Genomic DNA, 18886 nt, shown 5'->3' with positions numbered 1-18886 from the left:
AATGCTGAGTTGTGTCATGTGCATCTCTAGTTATAGTGGATTCAGAACACTATGATGGTAATAACCATCTGTAGTTTTATTAAATATTTTAGTTTGAAATTTAAGTTTTTGGGGAGGAAATCCATTTTCCAGTGTATTCATGACTATTATGTAATATTAGTGCAGTTTATCCTTAAAGGAACACTATAGGTTCTGGAACATGTAGTACATTCTTACCTTAACTCCAGTCTGCTGCTAGTGGGTCTGACCCTGATATGCCTGCTTGGCTGACATCATCAGAAGTCTTGATCAAAGCCGATCACAATGCTTTCCCATAGGAAATAATTGGATTGGCTGACACTGTCAAGGACGCAGGTCAGGGGCAGAGCCAGCACATGCCAAACACAGCCCTGGCCAATCAATATCTCCTCATAGAGATGAATTGAATCAATGCATCTCTTTGAGGAAAGTTCAGTGTCTCCATGCAGAGGGCGGAGATATTGAATCAGTCACACTGTGCAGCACTGCCCCAGGAAGCACCACTGAGGAGTGGCCAGTGAAGTTATCACTAGGCTGTAATGTAAACACTGCATTTTCTCTGAAAAGAAAGTGTTTGTAACAAAAAGCCTGAAGGGAATGATTATATTCACCAGAACAAATACAATAAGCTGTAGTTGTACATGTGGTAAAACTGTTAATTTTTTTTAACTATGCTAAGCAGACTCCCTCTCATTTTACGCAGCCTAAGCATGCAAAGCTGGAATAGTTGAGTGAAATTCAGCAGCTATTATCTTTCCTCAGTTCCTTGTTCTCAGTTCTGAGAATAGCAATTGCAGAATTGTCCTGTGCCAGCTGCAAGTTCTTGGTTCCAAATGCATTCTGGGATATTGCAATACTTAACTTCCTTAAATCTACCCTCAGCGTAGTAGTAGATGTATTAGTGGACCTGTAAACATTTTTTTTTTTAATTTTTTTTTTACAACTGCTGTTAATTTGCTTTAAGAGCACTACTGATTCAGGCCCATAACGATATCAACTTTAACAAAGTGTCAAACAACATTACAGGCTGGCCAATCAACTGCTGACAGTGGAGGTCCCTGGTCCCAACAATTTTCAGTTTCACATTCATTTTTGTAACAGCTCTATGAACATTTCAAACCGATCAGATAGAACACAATGTTAAACTGCAATGCACATTAAGGAAGATCTTTCAAGTGAAATCGTTGTTGACCACGATAACTATGCCAATGCTGAGATGTGGAAGCTTGCAGACGATGTTGGTCGACGATCCTCTCAGGTTTACTCAATAGAGTTTAAGAATGTTATCATTTACCATTCCTATACTGGCTGCCTGAGGAGTTTCTAGAAGTACAAATAAATGTGAATATTTATAGTAGCCTGCTGTATCTACGCGCCTCACATAAACACATCTCATTTCCACATTTTATCTGATCATACTCTCCCTCTTTTTTCAGGTTCCTTTATCTTGATTGTGACTTTAATTCTGGTGGTCATTCTTGGTCTAATGGTTTTCTACATGTGCAAAAAATGTTTCCTATTGAAAAAAATAGGTAGGAAATATTACCCGGGCATGCTATTAAATATTATCTTTACCAAGTATTAAATATTATCCTGACCTACGTAATATTAAATATTACTAAATAATTTCCTGACATAATATTAAATATTATCCTGACCTAGTATTAAATATTATTAAATATTATCCTAACCTATTATTAAATATTATTAAATATTATCCTGACCTATTATTAAATATTATTAAATATTATCGTAACCTATTATTAAATATTATCCTGACCTATTATTAAATATTATTAAATATTATCCTAACCTATTATTAAATATTATTAAATATTATCCTGACCTAGTATTAAATATTATTAAATATTATCCTAACCTATTATTAAATATTATCCTGACCTATTATTAAATATTATCCTGACGTACTATTAAATATTACTAAATATTATCCTGGCCTAGTATTAAATATTATTAAATATTATCCTGACCTATTATTAAATATTATCCTAACCTAGTATTAAATATTACTAAATATTATCCTGACCTAGTATTAAATATTACTAAATATTATCCTGACCTAGTATTAAATATTATTAAATATTATCCTGACCTAGTATTAAATATTACTAAATATTATCCTGACCTAGTATTAAATATTATTAAATATTATCCTAACCTATTATTAAATATTATCCTGACCTAGTATTAAATATTATTAAATATTATCCTGACCTAGTATTAAATATTATTAAATATTATCCTAACCTATTATTAAATATTATCCTGACCTAGTATTAAAAATAAATATTATCCTGACCTAGTATTAAATATTATTAAATATTATCCTAACCTAGTATTAAATATTATTAAATATTATCCTAACCTATTATTAAATATTATCCTGACCTAGTATTAAATATTACCTGACCTAGTATTAAATATTACTAAATATTATCCTGACCTAGTATTAAATATTATTAAATATTATCCTGACCTAGTATTAAATATTATCCTGACCTAGTATTAAATATTATTAAATATTATCCTGACCTAGTATTAAATATTATTAAATATTATCCTGACCTAGTATTAAATATTATTAAATATTATCCTGACCTAGTATTAAATATTATCCTGACGTACTATTAAATATTACTAAATATTATCCTGACCTAGTATTAAATATTAGATATTATTAAATATTATCCTGACCTAGTATTAAATATTATTAAATATTATCCTGACCTAGTATTAAATATTATCCTGACGTACTATTAAATATTACTAAATATTATCCTGACCTAGTATTAAATATTAGATATTATTAAATATTATCCTGACCTAGTATTAAATATTATTAAATATTATCCTGACCTATTATTAAATATTATCCTGACCTAGTATTAAATATTACTAAATATTATCCTGACCTAGTATTAAATATTAGATATTATTAAATATTATCCTGACCTAGTATTAAATATTATTAAATATTATCCTAACCTATTATTAAATATTATCCTGACCTAGTATTAAATATTACTAAATATTATCCTGACCTAGTATTAAATATTAGATATTATTAAATATTATCCTGACCTAGTATTAAACATTATTAAATATTATCCTGACCTAGTATTAAATATTATTAAATATTATCCTAACCTATTATTAAATATTATCCTGACCTAGTATTAAATATTACTAAATATTATCCTGACCTAGTATTAAATATTACTAAATATTATCCTAACCTATTATTAAATATTATCCTGACGTACTATTAAATATTATTAAATATTATCCTGACCTAGTATTAAATATTATCCTGATGTACTATTAAATATTACTAAATATTATCCTGACCTAGTATTAAATACCGTATTAGATATTATTAAATATTATCCTGACCTAGTATTAAATATTAGATATTATTAAATATTATCCTGACTGAGTATTAAATATGACTAAATATTATCCTGACCTAGTATTAATTATTAGATATTATTAAATATTATCCTGACTGAGTATTAAATATTACTAAATATTATCCTGACCTATCATTAAATATTATCCTGACTGAGTATTAAATATTATTAAATATTATCCTGACCTATCACTAAATATTATCCTGATCTAGTATTAAATATCATTAAATATTATCCTGATATTGTATTAAATATTATCCTAACCTAGTATTAAATATTACTAAATATTATCCTGACATATTAAAACAACAATAAATTCACCCTATTTGCCATAAACCAATGGTTATCACGGTCTTTACAAGGTCTGTGCAATAGTATTCCAATACTAAATTAATGAAAGAGAGGACTAAAAGTCTTCATAAAATAGAATATATATAAAAACAGGAAGTCTTTATTTAAACAATTGCTTGTGTGAATAATCCTTAAAATTCCATCAGTAATCCAGTCATCCACAGTCTTAGCTTGTCTCAACTGTGCAGATCAGTTGCCCAATTTCTCAATATCCCATTTAAAATATTTTAAATTATGTAATATTTTTCAATACCATTCTCTTACAAAGGTTATTTAGGCTACTGTGGGTGGTCCTTTATTACCCCAGAAGAAAAATCTTCCAGTTGAGTCACTAATTAAATTCAGCATCTATAATTTTGTACTTTTTTACACCAGCTTCTGGCAAATTATTATAATCTATCCGTACTTATATTTTATTTCTCTCAGTAAGTAGTGAAAAGTAAAAAAAATAGAACCGGCTCCAATTCTTTTGAAATATGAATATAATATGTACGACATTTAAGAGACAATTCAAAGTTTTACAAAATCTTCTCTCTTTATTGCAGCAAAAATACTCATAAAGAAGGTGAGTTTATGATTTTTTTTTCTTTCGTTGTACACAGATACACTTATACTGTGCATATATTCTTAACACGTATGTTTTACTGTACCTAGAGTACAATACAAGAGGTGTTCCTGACAACATGAGACTGGTCTTTACTAACTTGAACTTTCCTTAGTATGGTTGTTGTTATTATTATTATTATTATTATTGTTATAAGTTTCAACTGCTGATTGAACGTACAAGAGGTGTTTGTAGCGGAACCCTATTGTGGCTGTCCTCCCTGTATTATGGATTGCCCTCATCTACCCTGTTAGTCTGGGGGCAAAGGGGAGAAGTGTGGCGAAACCGACCTCGCCACGTGTCCTTGGAGGGGGCTGCTTGCCCGCCTCTTGCCTTTGGACTATGGCCCTGCAGGTTAAACTGTTTATTTTCCCTGCAGAAAGGCTTATTCGTGTGATCTGAGTGCCATTCATCTAATAATGTGCAGTCAGATCAAAGCTATCTGGGGATATGTAGAAATGTGTGTTTTATGTACTAAATGTATCAGTATGTAATTTTATGTCTTTTACTGTCTTTTTGTCTGCCATGTGGGTAATGGAGTTTGGCTCTGTCTTTGGAGATAATTGGATTCCTTCTCCAATTATCTCCAGGGCAGAAGGGAGGAAGCCAGGATGCATTGTGGGGATGGTTTTACTTTTACTGTTTGAGCCAGATTAAAATACAATCAGCCAGGGGGAACAAAAGATACTTTTACTAACTTTTAAACCCCTGGTCTGATTCATGCCATTTTTTTATATGTTATTCCCCTGAATGGATTGATTGTGAATATGTATTTTTATGTGAATGTGATGAATATTATAGAAGTTATGAATATGGTGTAAAAGTTATGTTTGAAACTGTACAATAATGGGATTATGTGTCACACTAAGGGGAGGGGATGTGTGGGTTGTACCCAAGATACCATTGGTTGTTTTATGCCTCCCCCTGGGTGTGGCTTGTCTGTGTACAGTTGTAATAAAAGGCAGGCTGGATGTACCAGCCAGGAGTTCTGTTCCTGAAACTGTGTGTCGTCCAGTTATTGGGATTGCTGTGGGGATATCGCTGTGTTACTTTGCCTGCTGGAAACTCTGCCTATGGATCTACTATTGCCTTGTTCCTGAGCCTTCCTGGGATCGTCAGTGGAGAATAGCTGTGGGATATCAGCTCTCCGCTACATTGGTTGGCAGCGCTGGGATCCAGACTCACAAGGGAACAAGGATTAATGGAATACGGATGGAGAGTAACTATGCTAAGCTTAAAAGATCCACGCTAAAGGACTTACTGGAAGCAAGAGGGATTGCAGCAAGCAACAAAAAGAAAGCAACTCTCATTGCAGAAGTCATGGCAGAATACCAAACCGAGGACAGGGCAATCCCTGAACAGCAAAACACATCGGATGGGTCAGAACAAGAAGAATTTCAAAGACAAGTGAAATGTAGACTGGCCTTTTATGGAGGAAAAGAAACGCTTGACATTATTTCCAGGACTATGACCGAGGTGCAAGAATTTATGTGGCGCCAAAGGCCACAACCATCCACAGTACGGGACACTGCAAATACCAACAATACAGAGGGTAAGATAAAAATTCCTTACCAAGCGTTTAAAAACTATGTGGAGGCGGAGGAAGACATAGATGCTTTCCTCCAAGATTTTGAAAGACTGTGTGCCTTGCATAAAATCAATACTGAGGATTGGGTACCTATTTTGGCTGGGCGGTTGTCTGGGAGGGCAGCAGAAGCTTATAGAACTGTACCAGATGAGGAGATCCGGAACTACAGCCGAGTAAAAGAGATTATATTGGCCCGGTATGCCATAACACCAGAGGCATACCGAAGGCGGTTTCGAGAGTTGAAAAAGGCAGATAAAGACTCACATGCCGAGTGGGCTTGTAGGTTGCAGCGGGCGGCCCTTGGCTGGGTGCAAGCCAGCAAGGCACGATCCATGGAAGATGTGATACAAATGTTGCTCATGGAACAATTCTATAATGGGGTAACAACGGATGTACAGGAGTGGGTAAGAGACCGCAACCCTGTATCCCTCACAGAGGCGGCTAGGAAGGCGGATGAGTACCTAGATGCACGCAGGTCACAGAAACCGATAGCCCCAAAAGTCACAATGAAAACCTTTGGGGGAACAAACTACCCCCCTGTACCACCCCGACAGCTACCACCACCACCACCGGCTGTGCAACCACGTTTCCGCCAACCTAGCTCTGGGCCCTGTCATCACTGCCAGAAGTGGGGGCATTACAAAAGAGAGTGCCCACAACTCCGAGACCGATCCTCATGGATCCGACCAGGGCCCCCACCACCCCCGAGAGCCACTGCCCATCACTACCAGGAGGAGCCACCAGTTGCTTATGGCTCCGCGGTTCCTGTCACCACCATAGAACAGTGGGAGGTACTACACGAAGCTAACCCACTACAAGCCCATGCCGATAACTGCCAGCACCACAGACAGACGGTATACCTGGAGGGAAAAGCAGTACAGGGGCTCCGAGACTCTGGTGCCACTATAACCCTGGTCAAAAGCCACTTGGTCGCTGACAAGGCCAAGACTAACCGGACTATAGCCGTCAGAGTTGCTGGGGGAGCCGTCTACCGGCTGGACACTGCCAACGTCCATTTGCATTGGGGAGCGGGGGTAGGGAGGGTGGAGGTGGGGTTGATGCCCCAGTTACCCACAGAGGTGGTACTGGGAAATGATTTGGGAAAGCTCACATCTGCTTTTGAGCCACAACCCACCATCACTGAGGAAGCACACCCAGTGGTCACCCGACAACAGGCCCGCACCCAGGACTACAACACACTGCCGGAGGTCCAGGTAAGAGAACCTTCCCCTTCCCTAGACTGGGTCCCCTGGTCCCCCCCTAACGAATTTGCAGCAGAGGTGATAACTGACCCTACCTTGCAAGTATATAGAGATAAAGTCACCTCTGATCACCCTGGGGCAGAGGGGGAAAGATTTGTATGGGAGGGACAGCTGTTATACCGGGAGTCCGACAAGAAAGTAGAGGGGTCAGACCCGATTGTGTTAAGGCAATTAGTGGTACCACAGAGGTACCGAGCCGAATTGCTGCGGATAGCACACGACATTCCGCTATCCGGGCATTTAGGGGTTAGTCGGACCAGATACCGACTGACGCAAAATTTCTTTTGGCCGGGAGTTAGCCAGGAAGTACGGAAGTATTGTAATACCTGTGACACGTGCCAGAGGGTGGGGAAGAGGGGAGACCGGCGGAAAGCAAAACTGCATCCGCTACCGATAATTGAGGAACCCTTCCACCGAATAGCGGTGGATATCATAGGCCCCCTCCAGAAACCTAGCCCTTCCGGCAAGAGGTACATCCTCACGGTGGTAGACTACGCTACCCGATACCCCGAGGCAGTGGCCCTGACAAATATCCACGCTGAGACAGTGGCCGAGGCCCTGATGCAGATCTTCTCCCGGGTAGGGTTACCTAGGGAGATCATCTCGGATCAGGGTACTCAGTTTACTGCCGAGATCACCCAACAACTCTGGAGGCTGTGCAATGTTAAGTCCATTATTAGTGCCCCATACCACCCCCAGACCAACGGGCTCTGTGAAAGGTTCAATGGCACCTTAAAGCAAATGCTCCGAACCTTTGCTGAGACCCATAAGGACTGGGAGCGATTCCTGCCGCACCTCCTCTTTGCTTACAGGGAAGTGCCTCAGGAATCAACGGGATTTTCCCCATTTGAGTTATTATTTGGGAGGAGGGTAAGAGGACCCCTAGATCTCATCCGAGAACATTGGGAGGGAGACCGGAGTGCAGACGGTACCCCCATCATACCCTATGTGTTGGCACTTCGGGACCGACTGGAGGCCCTAACTAAGACAGTAGGAGAGAACCTCCAGGCGGCCCAGACGCGTCAGCGTACATGGTATGATCGGGGCGCCAGGGACCGTAGCTTCCAGGTGGGACAGAAAGTTTTAATTTTAAAACCTGTCCGACATGATAAGCTGCAGGCCGCATGGCAAGGCCCTTATAGAGTCGTGGAACAGAGATGTGACACCACTTACATAATTGGCCCCTGCACAGGAACTGGAGGGCGACGCATGCTCCATGTGAACATGCTAAAGCCCTACCGGGAACGTTCAGAGGAGGTGACAGCGATTTGTGCACCCACCTCCGACGAGTGTGACAGCCTTCCCCTTCCAGATCTGCTGGAAGATGGGAAGCTGTCTGGAGATTTAGGAGAAGTTGTACTGGGAGACCGGCTGAGTCCACAGGAGCGTATCGAGGTACAGCAGCTGTTGCGAGAGAAGCAAGAAACTTTCTCTAATGTACCTGGGTACACTCCTCTGGCAACTCACCGGGTCGAGACCCCAGGGCAACTACCCATGCGCCAGACCCCCTACCGCATCCCAGAAGCGGTGAGAGAAAACATGCGCAAGGAGATCGATGAGATGCTCCAACTGGGGGTGATAGAGCCCTCAGATAGCCCATGGGCCTCTCCGGTAGTCCTCGTGCCGAAGCGAGACGGTACGACTCGCTTCTGCGTGGACTATAGGAGATTAAATGAGAAAACCGTGTCAGACGCCTATCCTATGCCCCGGATAGACGAGTTACTAGACAGAATGGCCAGGGGCCAATACCTCACCACTATTGACTTGTGTAAAGGATATTGGCAAATCCCCCTGGCCCCAGACGCCATCCCGAAGTCGGCCTTTGTCACCCCATTTGGCTTGTATCAGTTTAAGGTCATGCCATTTGGGATGAAAAACGCCCCAGCTACCTTCCAGAGGATGGTAGATCGACTTCTGGATGGATTCCAGGACTATACCTGTGCCTACCTGGACGATATTGCTATTTTTAGCAATACGTGGCAAGAACACTTGGCTCATATAGGAGCTGTACTAGACAGGATAAGGGAAGCTGGTTTGACCCTGAAGCCGGCTAAGTGTAGTATCGGAATGGCTGAGGTGCAGTACCTGGGACATAGAGTAGGGTGCGGTAAACAGAAGCCCGAACCTGCCAAAGTAGAGGCCGTAGCTCAGTGGCCCACCCCTAGGACTAAGACCCAGGTGTTAGCATTTCTAGGGACCGCGGGGTATTACAGGAAGTTTGTCCCCAATTATAGCGCCCTGGCCAAACCCCTCACAGACCTGACCCGTAAGAACCTTCCCCGCCAAGTAAACTGGACCCCGGAGTGTGAGCAGGCATTCCAACAACTGAAACATGCACTGATAAATGCCCCTGTCTTGGCAGCTCCCAATCCAACTAAACAATTTCTTGTTCACACAGACGCTTCTATGTTTGGATTGGGAGCAGTACTGAGCCAAGTCGGGGCCGATGGCGGAGAACATCCCGTGGCTTACATCAGTCGTAAGCTGTTACCTAGAGAAGTAAGCTACGCCGCCATCGAAAAAGAATGCCTGGCTGTGGTGTGGGCCCTAAAGAAACTGCAGCCCTATCTGTACGGACAGCCCTTTTCCTTGCTCACGGATCACAACCCGTTAGTATGGCTGAACCGGGTGGCTGGGGACAATGCCAGGCTGCTGCGCTGGAGTTTGGCGCTGCAGCCCTTTGACTTTAATATCCAGTACCGACCGGGTAAGCAGAATGGAAATGCTGACGGGTTGTCCAGACAAACTGACCTAGAAAAATGATCCGTGAGCCCCGGACATCCCCAAGCCGATCCGTGTTGGATCAGACTGTGTATGCCGGCTTGTGGGCAAGGGGGAGCAGTGTAGCGGAACCCTATTGTGGCTGTCCTCCCTGTATTATGGATTGCCCTCATCTACCCTGTTAGTCTGGGGGCAAAGGGGAGAAGTGTGGCGAAACCGACCTCGCCACGTGTCCTTGGAGGGGGCTGCTTGCCCGCCTCTTGCCTTTGGACTATGGCCCTGCAGGTTAAACTGTTTATTTTCCCTGCAGAAAGGCTTATTCGTGTGATCTGAGTGCCATTCATCTAATAATGTGCAGTCAGATCAAAGCTATCTGGGGATATGTAGAAATGTGTGTTTTATGTACTAAATGTATCAGTATGTAATTTTATGTCTTTTACTGTCTTTTTGTCTGCCATGTGGGTAATGGAGTTTGGCTCTGTCTTTGGAGATAATTGGATTCCTTCTCCAATTATCTCCAGGGCAGAAGGGAGGAAGCCAGGATGCATTGTGGGGATGGTTTTACTTTTACTGTTTGAGCCAGATTAAAATACAATCAGCCAGGGGGAACAAAAGATACTTTTACTAACTTTTAAACCCCTGGTCTGATTCATGCCATTTTTTTATATGTTATTCCCCTGAATGGATTGATTGTGAATATGTATTTTTATGCGAATGTGATGAATATTATAGAAGTTATGAATATGGTGTAAAAGTTATGTTTGAAACTGTACAATAATGGGATTATGTGTCACACTAAGGGGAGGGGATGTGTGGGTTGTACCCAAGATACCATTGGTTGTTTTATGCCTCCCCCTGGGTGTGGCTTGTCTGTGTACAGTTGTAATAAAAGGCAGGCTGGATGTACCAGCCAGGAGTTCTGTTCCTGAAACTGTGTGTCGTCCAGTTATTGGGATTGCTGTGGGGATATCGCTGTGTTACTTTGCCTGCTGGAAACTCTGCCTATGGATCTACTATTGCCTTGTTCCTGAGCCTTCCTGGGATCGTCAGTGGAGAATAGCTGTGGGATATCAGCTCTCCGCTACAGTGTTGAATTCCATAACCAAATTCCCTCTCTTGCAATATTTAATGTAATCCTTTTTTTTTTTTTTTTAAAGTTCTTTATTTTTGATTGACAATAAGTAATAACAGGAGATGTTGACAGGGCTTGAGCGCAAGCCGTGAAAAACATTACAAGAAATATCAATATTGCGATACTACTGAGTCACATAAGACAATGCAATTACGGAATTAACACAGCAGACTGAGCATACAATGCGGTTTGGTAGGATAGGTCTTCATTTACATGATGTCAAGTTGTTTATTTTTTAGTTATGAGTTATTATGGCCGCAGATGGTATGCTAAGTGTTAGGTACATGGTGGCAACTAGGGGTGGCGAACCTAATGCTTCTGTAGGTTTGTATGGTAGATATGGGGTGATTGGGGGTGTTTGGCGATGAGACAGCTGCTTGACTTCTTACACTACTGGAAATCTCCCTATCTGATGTAATCCTTGTTTTGTGCACAGAATGGAACAGGTTATCAAAATGAGAAAGGAACTAATACAGGGGGAGATATTAGAAATGGACACCATGCAAATCCCCTCCTGCAACTAATAGTGAATGAGACAGCAGATGGGAAGTACATGGATGCAGCACAGACTATAACTATCAGTGCACCTGAAAGAGAAACAGGCCAGTGTATCGACAGAATTCCAGAGACTGTCTCTCAAGAAGAAGAATTACGAAACCCCTTGCAGTGTACAGGTCAGTTTACAGAAAATAAAAACTTGTTAGAGGGAACGGGAGAACGCGTAAGGAGGTCTATATATTAAGCAATAACAATGGCCTTGGTAAATCACTTCAGTCACATAGATTAAGGACAGTGTTGATTCAAAGATTAGGGTACCATAATCTCACAGTGAAAACCAAGTCAAAATCAAAGACCTGATTGGCAAAACCCAATTTAGTAGATATTAGTAGAAAATAGGTCCAGGCACTCAAGGATTCTTCAAAAATGCAGATTTATGGAAACCTGAATGTGCAACGTTTCGACCTACACAGAGGCCTTTGTGTAGATCGAAACGTTGCACATTCAATTTTCAATAAAACTGCCCTTTTGAAGAAATCTTGTGTGCCTGGACCTACTCTCTAGTAACATAGATTAAAGGGACTTTCCACTGCCCAAATTAAAACATTTAAATAAATAAAATTAAAAATCACTGTTAACTAGATATACAACCAATGAAAACATGCATGCCTTTAATTGTACATTTTTTTATTGGGGTTATTTCTGAAAACAGCTGTCAATGTCGGCAGATCTCTTATCTGCAGTCTTTGCAAACACTTTCTTTCCCAGCCCAGGCTGTGGCTGTCCAATCACAGACTTCCCAGTGCAATGAGAAGTATTTGCAAGGCAAGTTCCGAGTAATTGCTGCCTCTTGCATTTAACTCCACTGAAATTAAACAACCAGGAAGTAACAGGACAGGTTGTCTGATTGACAGCCAGGGGGTTGTAACAAGGTTGAAAGCCAAGTAAACTTGATTCAAGTAGGATCAAAGAGAAGTGGATCCAGAACAGAGCCACGTGTTACATTTGAACTGTCAGAGAATTATATAGTAAAAACAACCTTTTGCATTCTTAGTGCCATTCTTTTGTAGAGATTGCAATTAGAGCACTGACCAGTTAACAGGACATTATAGTCAACAAAACAACTTTAGCTTAATGAAGTAGTAATGGTGTATAGATCATGCCCCTGCCGTCTCTCTGCTCAGTTCTTTGCCATTTAGGAGTTAAATCACTTTGTTTATGCAGCCCTAGTCACACCTCCCTGCATGTGACTGACACAGCTTTCCTAAACACTTCCTGTAAAGAGCCATCTAATGTTTACTCTTCCTTTATTGCAAATCTTGTTTAATTGAGAATTACTTATCTCCTGCTATGTTAATAGCTTGCAAAATCCTGCAGGAGCCTTCTGTATGTAATCACAATGTTCAATTTACAGAGCAGGAGATAAAAACTGTTAAAGTAAGTTAACATCGGATTGAAAATCAAACCATTTTGTTTTCATGCAGTCTGTGTCAGTCACAGTCAGGGGAGGTGTGGCTGGGGCTGCAGAGAATAGAGCAGTGAAACGTAAAAGGGATGATCTATACACCAAAACTTTGGTAAAAATTGGTAAATACGTACCAGGAATGACTATATAACTGTAACTCAGTGCATAAGCAGGTTATTCCCTCCATACACAGTGATTTTTCATCACTGTTACTATAATTAGCAATAATATACAGTTTCAGATGGGCAGCAGCTTCCTTTCACGGAATCGCTAATTAATCTGCTGTTTCCTGGACAGTCTAGTCTCATTGTTCTTTATTCTGATTTCTCAACATAAAACCACCCCAGGGAGAGATCATAAAAAATAAGGATAAATCAATAAACAGAATTATTTAGTAAAGTGAGAATTGTCGGGAATTCAAAGTGAATTGAAAGTGTAATACAAAAATAGCCAAACCGGTCAGTGCTGCGGCGCTTTAACAGCGTGACTGGACCCCCCCTGTGATGAAGTAAGAGCTGGCAGGAAGTGACTGCCCCGGTCACTTCCTCCCAGCTTACACAGAGCCGCAAGGAAGAAGAAGGAGAGGAGGGAGTCAAAGTAGGAACTCTGACTCCCATCAGCCTGAGCTAGCCACTGGACCCCAGGGAAGTCTACCTTCTGCACCTAAAAGGTAGGAAACAGTAGGGGGACAAAAACATTTTGCATGTGTGTGTTTGTGTCTCTGTATGTATGTGTGTCTGTCTGTATGTATGTGTGTCTGTATGTATGTGTGTGTGTGTCTGTATGTGTATCTGTTTGTCTGCATGTGTGTCTGTATGTGTATCTGTATGTGTGTCACTGTATCTGTATGAGTGTCATTTTCTGTATATGAATGTTTGTCCTTAAATGTCTGTGTATCTGTCTGTATGTGTATCTGTGTGTCAGTGTGTGTCTGTGTATCTGCACGTGTGTCAGTGTTTGTACCTGTAGGAGTGTCATTCTGTGTATCTCAATGTATGTCATTCTGTGTGTCTGTGTATCTGCATGTGTTTCTGTGTGTATATATGTGTTTGTGTATCTGTGTGTTAGTTTGTGTGTCCAAGTATGTATCTGTATGTGGTATATGGTGTGTACCAGCATGTGTGTCAGTGTGTGTATCTGTGCGTCTGTTTCTGTATGTGTGTCTGTGTATCAGCATGTGTGTCCAAGTATGGACCTGTATGTGGTACATGGTGTGTATCAGCATGTATGTCAGTGTGTGTATCTATGCGTCTGTATCTGTATGAGTGTCCAAGTATGTACCTGGATGTGTTATATGGTGTGTATCAGCATGTGTGTCAGTGTGTGTCTCTTTATCTGCATGTGTGTCAGTGTATGCATCTGTATGTCTGTGTAACCTCACCACACACATTGTCACCCCTCTTTACCCTGCCCCACATACAATAATTCCCCCAACCCTGTCACTCACCCATGCCATACTCACCTCCCATCGCTCTGCCATATTCACCCTATTACACTCACCTTCTATAGCATTGTCACACTCGCCTGTGTGACAATGTGCACTCATTCTCTATCACTCTGTCACACTCGCCCCCTTTCCATTAGCCCCTCCAATTCCATCATATTCATCCCCCCAACCATGCCACACTCACCCTATGGGGCGTGAATTAGAGACATGGAGGGGCTGGGGGACCTGAACGTTACACATGGGGGGGTGAGACATATTGGGTGTCCCCAGGGCATTTGTCACACCGGGGCCCTGTGGTTTCTAATAATGCCTCTGACAGACACAACATAGGAACTACTTTGTCTTGATATTTTTTCCTATGCCTGACACTTCTAAACACTAGGTGGAGCTACCAATATCTAGGCTGCAGAGATATAAGGCTGTATACAAGAGAAGATGTTTAGGAGAATTGAGTAGTGTTTTCATGTCACTGAGTATTGGGTTAATGTATATATTGTGAGTGAATAGTTAGGGACAATACATATCTACCTACACAGGGTGTTATCCTAATTTATATATTAATGTGTATGTTATTCTCAACATGTTCTTCCTCTGCAGGCATCAGAAACAACCCAGATGAACACAGCATTATCAACATATATTCCAGCCCTAAAGCTGAGCTGGTGTTACCCCAGGCTGCGAAAGTTTGTGTCCGCACCCCTAAGCAAGTTGTTGATACTCATCTAAGCTTCCCAATCCAGGAAACGCAACAACCGAAGGGTGAAGAAGATGTGCACATGGCATTGGAAGCCCCAAGCCATGTCTACTCTCCTACCCCTAGTGACGTACATGGATTTATTGATTATACTGCTCTTGCGAAGACACACAACTGTATCTGTCCTCTTGCCCCTGTGGAGTGACAGAGTGGTATTTACATTGCTCTCCCCACATAAAATCAAAACCCACACTTAGGGGTTTATATGCTGAGCAACTCTCTGGCTGGGCCTATCCAAAGTCCATAGTGAAAAGATGATGTGAAGTGCCACAACAGCTCACCAAAAGTGTGACACGCACTTACACAGATTTGGTGCTTGCCACTCTCTTCCCTTCACGGGGTTATAATCTGACCCCTCCGTCTGCAGGAGAACTGATATAGGGATAACGGTCTGAGTTACTAGCAGGACCTATGGTCAAAGTCAATGACAACATCCAAGCGCTTCTTGTCACAGTGTTACCTCTATAACTGTCAGCTGACAATGGTTTATATTGTTGAAATTTTACATCACAGTAATTCTCATGTGTGTTATATTTTAAAACAATATATGTAATGCAGTCCAATGGTAAACACGTAAAAAGGGCAATGAATGTGTTATGGGTATTAATTGTGGATCCAAGAAACATCCCAGAATCCTCAGCACTGAAGGAAGTATTATTGTATCAGTAAGGGCTGGGTATATCTACAGAATAAAATATTAAATACGACAGTTCCGGAGCTTCGTGAAAAGGAATGCAGGTGGTTTCCTGTGTAAGTTAGTAACCGTTTAGAACATGACATAAAATGTATTTACCTTCTCATGAGAAATTACTGGTATCTATTTTCTACACAAAGAGAGGAAGCAACATGTTTAAAGCAAAGGAGAATAAAACCGTTTTAGATTTGACAATAGAGATCAATTTTTTTTTTACCGCACTGAAGGAAACACAAGTCAGGAAAATGGTTAATCCCTGGCAGGGTTTGAGAATTTGGGAATCCAAACAGGGTCATTCCCTAAATCGAGAATTCAGAGTGAAATTTTAAATTTAAGGCCAAAATAGCCACAACCGAAAATTTGAGGTTTTTTTTGTCTAATTTGGCTAGTCTGGTCTGAATTTTGAAATTTACTTTGAATTCCCAGAAATTCTCACTTTATTAAACCCTGCAAGTGAATTCAAAGTTATTTTTAAAGTTATGGTCAAGTAGGTGAATTTGAAATACCGGCTATACTTCCAGTTTGGCTTTTTGTAGTCTAAACTTTGAAATTCACTTTAAATTCACATTGCAGATCCACGCAATTATCAGTTTAGTAAATAGCCCTGTAAATCAGGAATTATGCACCACTTTTATCAGTCATGCAAATCTTACAGGGTAACTGAGTATGTGTGCATTGTCAGGAATGCCACGTGAATTTCAAATTATAGTTAAGAATAGAAAAAGTCATGTTAAAGTTTAATTTCATTTTGAGCACACATTGAATTCCCAGTAATACACACGTTAGTAAATAACCTGGTGTATGCATTGTGTGTTGCCAAGAAAGATCTACAATCTTTTCTAAGAGCTGTCACGTTTTTCAATAAAAGCTATAAATTGTGTGCTTTACCTGACTTCTCCTTGTGTTAATAAAGTTTATCAATGTGTTTTAAAGTCTAGAAATGCAATTATTTTTTATGCCCAGTTTTATGTATTAAAATGTCTTGGTGTTTTAAAATAAATGCAACATTACGCCCATTTTTGTGGAAGTTTAGGTGTGCAACTCACGAAAGTGTGTCACGCAATACAGACGGACTTTCTAAAACACCCAGAAGAATCGAATTACCGGTAATAGGAAACAAAGACAGCTGAGAGAAGATAGACACCAACCTATTGGGAGATATAAGGAGAAGACGACCACCACTCTACCAATGGCTTGTTGGGGGTTAGCCCTATATGAAGGGGACTGTGGGAAAGGGTCAATTAGGCTGTAAGATTTTATTGTACCACTGTTATTTGTTTTTATTAGATATGTGCAATTCGTTTCGTTCCGAATGTCAATTCAGACGAATTTCGGGCAATTCGGACATAGGGATACTTCAGAATGTCCGAATAGCTGAATTGCCGAAGTGCTGAATTGCCGAAGTCCTGAAGTTCTGGAATTGCAGAATTTCCGAAGTGTCGAAGTTCCGAAGTGTCAAAGTGCCGAAGTTCCGAAGCACAGTATTGCCGAAGTACTAATATACCTACCCAGTGGAAGAATGAAGAATGTTACACTGTATACAAGTTTAAATAAAAAGTATACAAACATAGCCAGGATTCAGCTGTAAGCATTTGCAACACTTACAACAATCAAGTAACATACATTCATATAAAATGTAAGTTACTTGGCCAGTCAATGGAATGACAGGAATGAATAAGTAGATAACTCCCTAATTCCCATGGTATTAGGGAGTTATCTACTAAAAATCTGAAAGACCTAAATTGGTCTTTCAGCCAAATTTACTAATACTAAGTAAAGATTACTTAGTATTAGTAAATTATGCCCCTACTTACTATACCGCGAGTAGGGGCATGTCTAGTTAAAAAATAAAAAACACATGTCCCCCCTCCTGAGCCCCCACCCGTGCCACCCGAGTGGGGGCTTCTAACCTGAAGGGGGGACCTCTTGCCCCCGGCCCCCACCCCTGAACGGTGGGTAAGGGCCCTAAAGTAAAATAAGTGGGGGGGGGGACCTATTGTCCTCCCCTCCGGCCGCCACCCCTGAACTGTGGGTGTGGGCCCTAAAGTAAAATAAGGAGGGGGGACCTATTGTCCTCCCCCATGGCCCCCACCCCTGAGCGGTGGGTGGGGGCCCCATTGTCCTCTATCCGGACCCAACCCCTGAACGTCGGGTGAGGGCCCTTAAGTAAAATAAGGGGGGGGAACCTATTGTCCTCCCCTCTGGCCCTAACCCCTGAGCGTTGGGTGCGGGCCCTAAATTAGAATAAGGGGGGGGGACCTATTGTCCTCCCCCCTGGCCCCCACCCCTGAGTGGTGGGTGGAGGCCCTAAGTTAGAATTAGGGGGGGGACCTATAGTCCTCCCCCCAGTCCCTACCCCTGAGTGGCGGGTGGGGGCCCTAAATACCAATAAGGGGGGGACCTATTGTCCTCCCCCCTGGCCCCCACTCCTGAGCGGTGGGTGGGGGCCCTAAATTAGAATAAGGGGGGACCTATTGTCCTCCCCTCTGGCCCCCACTCCTGAGCAGAGGGTGGGGGCCCTAAATTAGAATAAGGGGGTGGAACTATTGTCCTCCCCATGGCCCCCACCCCAATTCAGGGGTGGGGGCCGGGGGGGAAGACAAAAGGTCCCCCCCATTATTTTACTTTAGGGCCCCCACCCGCCACTCAGGGGTGGGGGTCATGTGGGAGGATAATAGCCCCCCCTTATTACAGCCTCTGTCCCCCCTGCAGAGCCCCTGTGCCCCCCTCTACAGCTCCTGTCCCTAATAGTGCCTCTGTCCTCCCTCTACTGCCCTTGTGCCCTTTTTACAGAAGTCCCTGTCTACAGTCCCTTTGCCTTTCTCTACAGCCTCTCTCTATCCCCATGTGCAGCTTTTATCCCCTACTACAGCCCTTAACCCCTCTACAGTGTCCCCCCCTCTACAGCGCCTATTCCTTTA

The 18886-nt window shown here is 41.6% G+C and overlaps 1 protein-coding gene across 1 annotated transcript in view; it reads left to right on the top strand.

Annotated features, from left to right (window-relative positions):
* Positions 1–16897, top strand: part of LOC134575735 (uncharacterized) — a 35641-nt gene extending 18744 nt beyond the window's left edge. Inside the window, exons 6-9 of the mRNA XM_063435120.1 lie at positions 1455–1550; positions 4346–4365; positions 11544–11781; positions 15115–16897. Coding sequence (XP_063291190.1) covers positions 1455–1550; positions 4346–4365; positions 11544–11781; positions 15115–15416 — 656 coding nt within the window. The 3' untranslated portion in view covers positions 15417–16897. The remainder of the gene's footprint in view (positions 1–1454; positions 1551–4345; positions 4366–11543; positions 11782–15114) is intronic.
* The last annotated feature ends 1989 nt before the right edge of the window (positions 16898–18886 follow it).

This window comes from Pelobates fuscus, chromosome 10 (assembly GCF_036172605.1).
Source record: "Pelobates fuscus isolate aPelFus1 chromosome 10, aPelFus1.pri, whole genome shotgun sequence".
Classification (NCBI taxonomy): domain Eukaryota; kingdom Metazoa; phylum Chordata; class Amphibia; order Anura; family Pelobatidae; genus Pelobates; species Pelobates fuscus.
The sequence above is the reverse complement of the archived record's forward strand: the minus strand, read 5'-3'. Positions and strand labels throughout refer to the sequence as shown.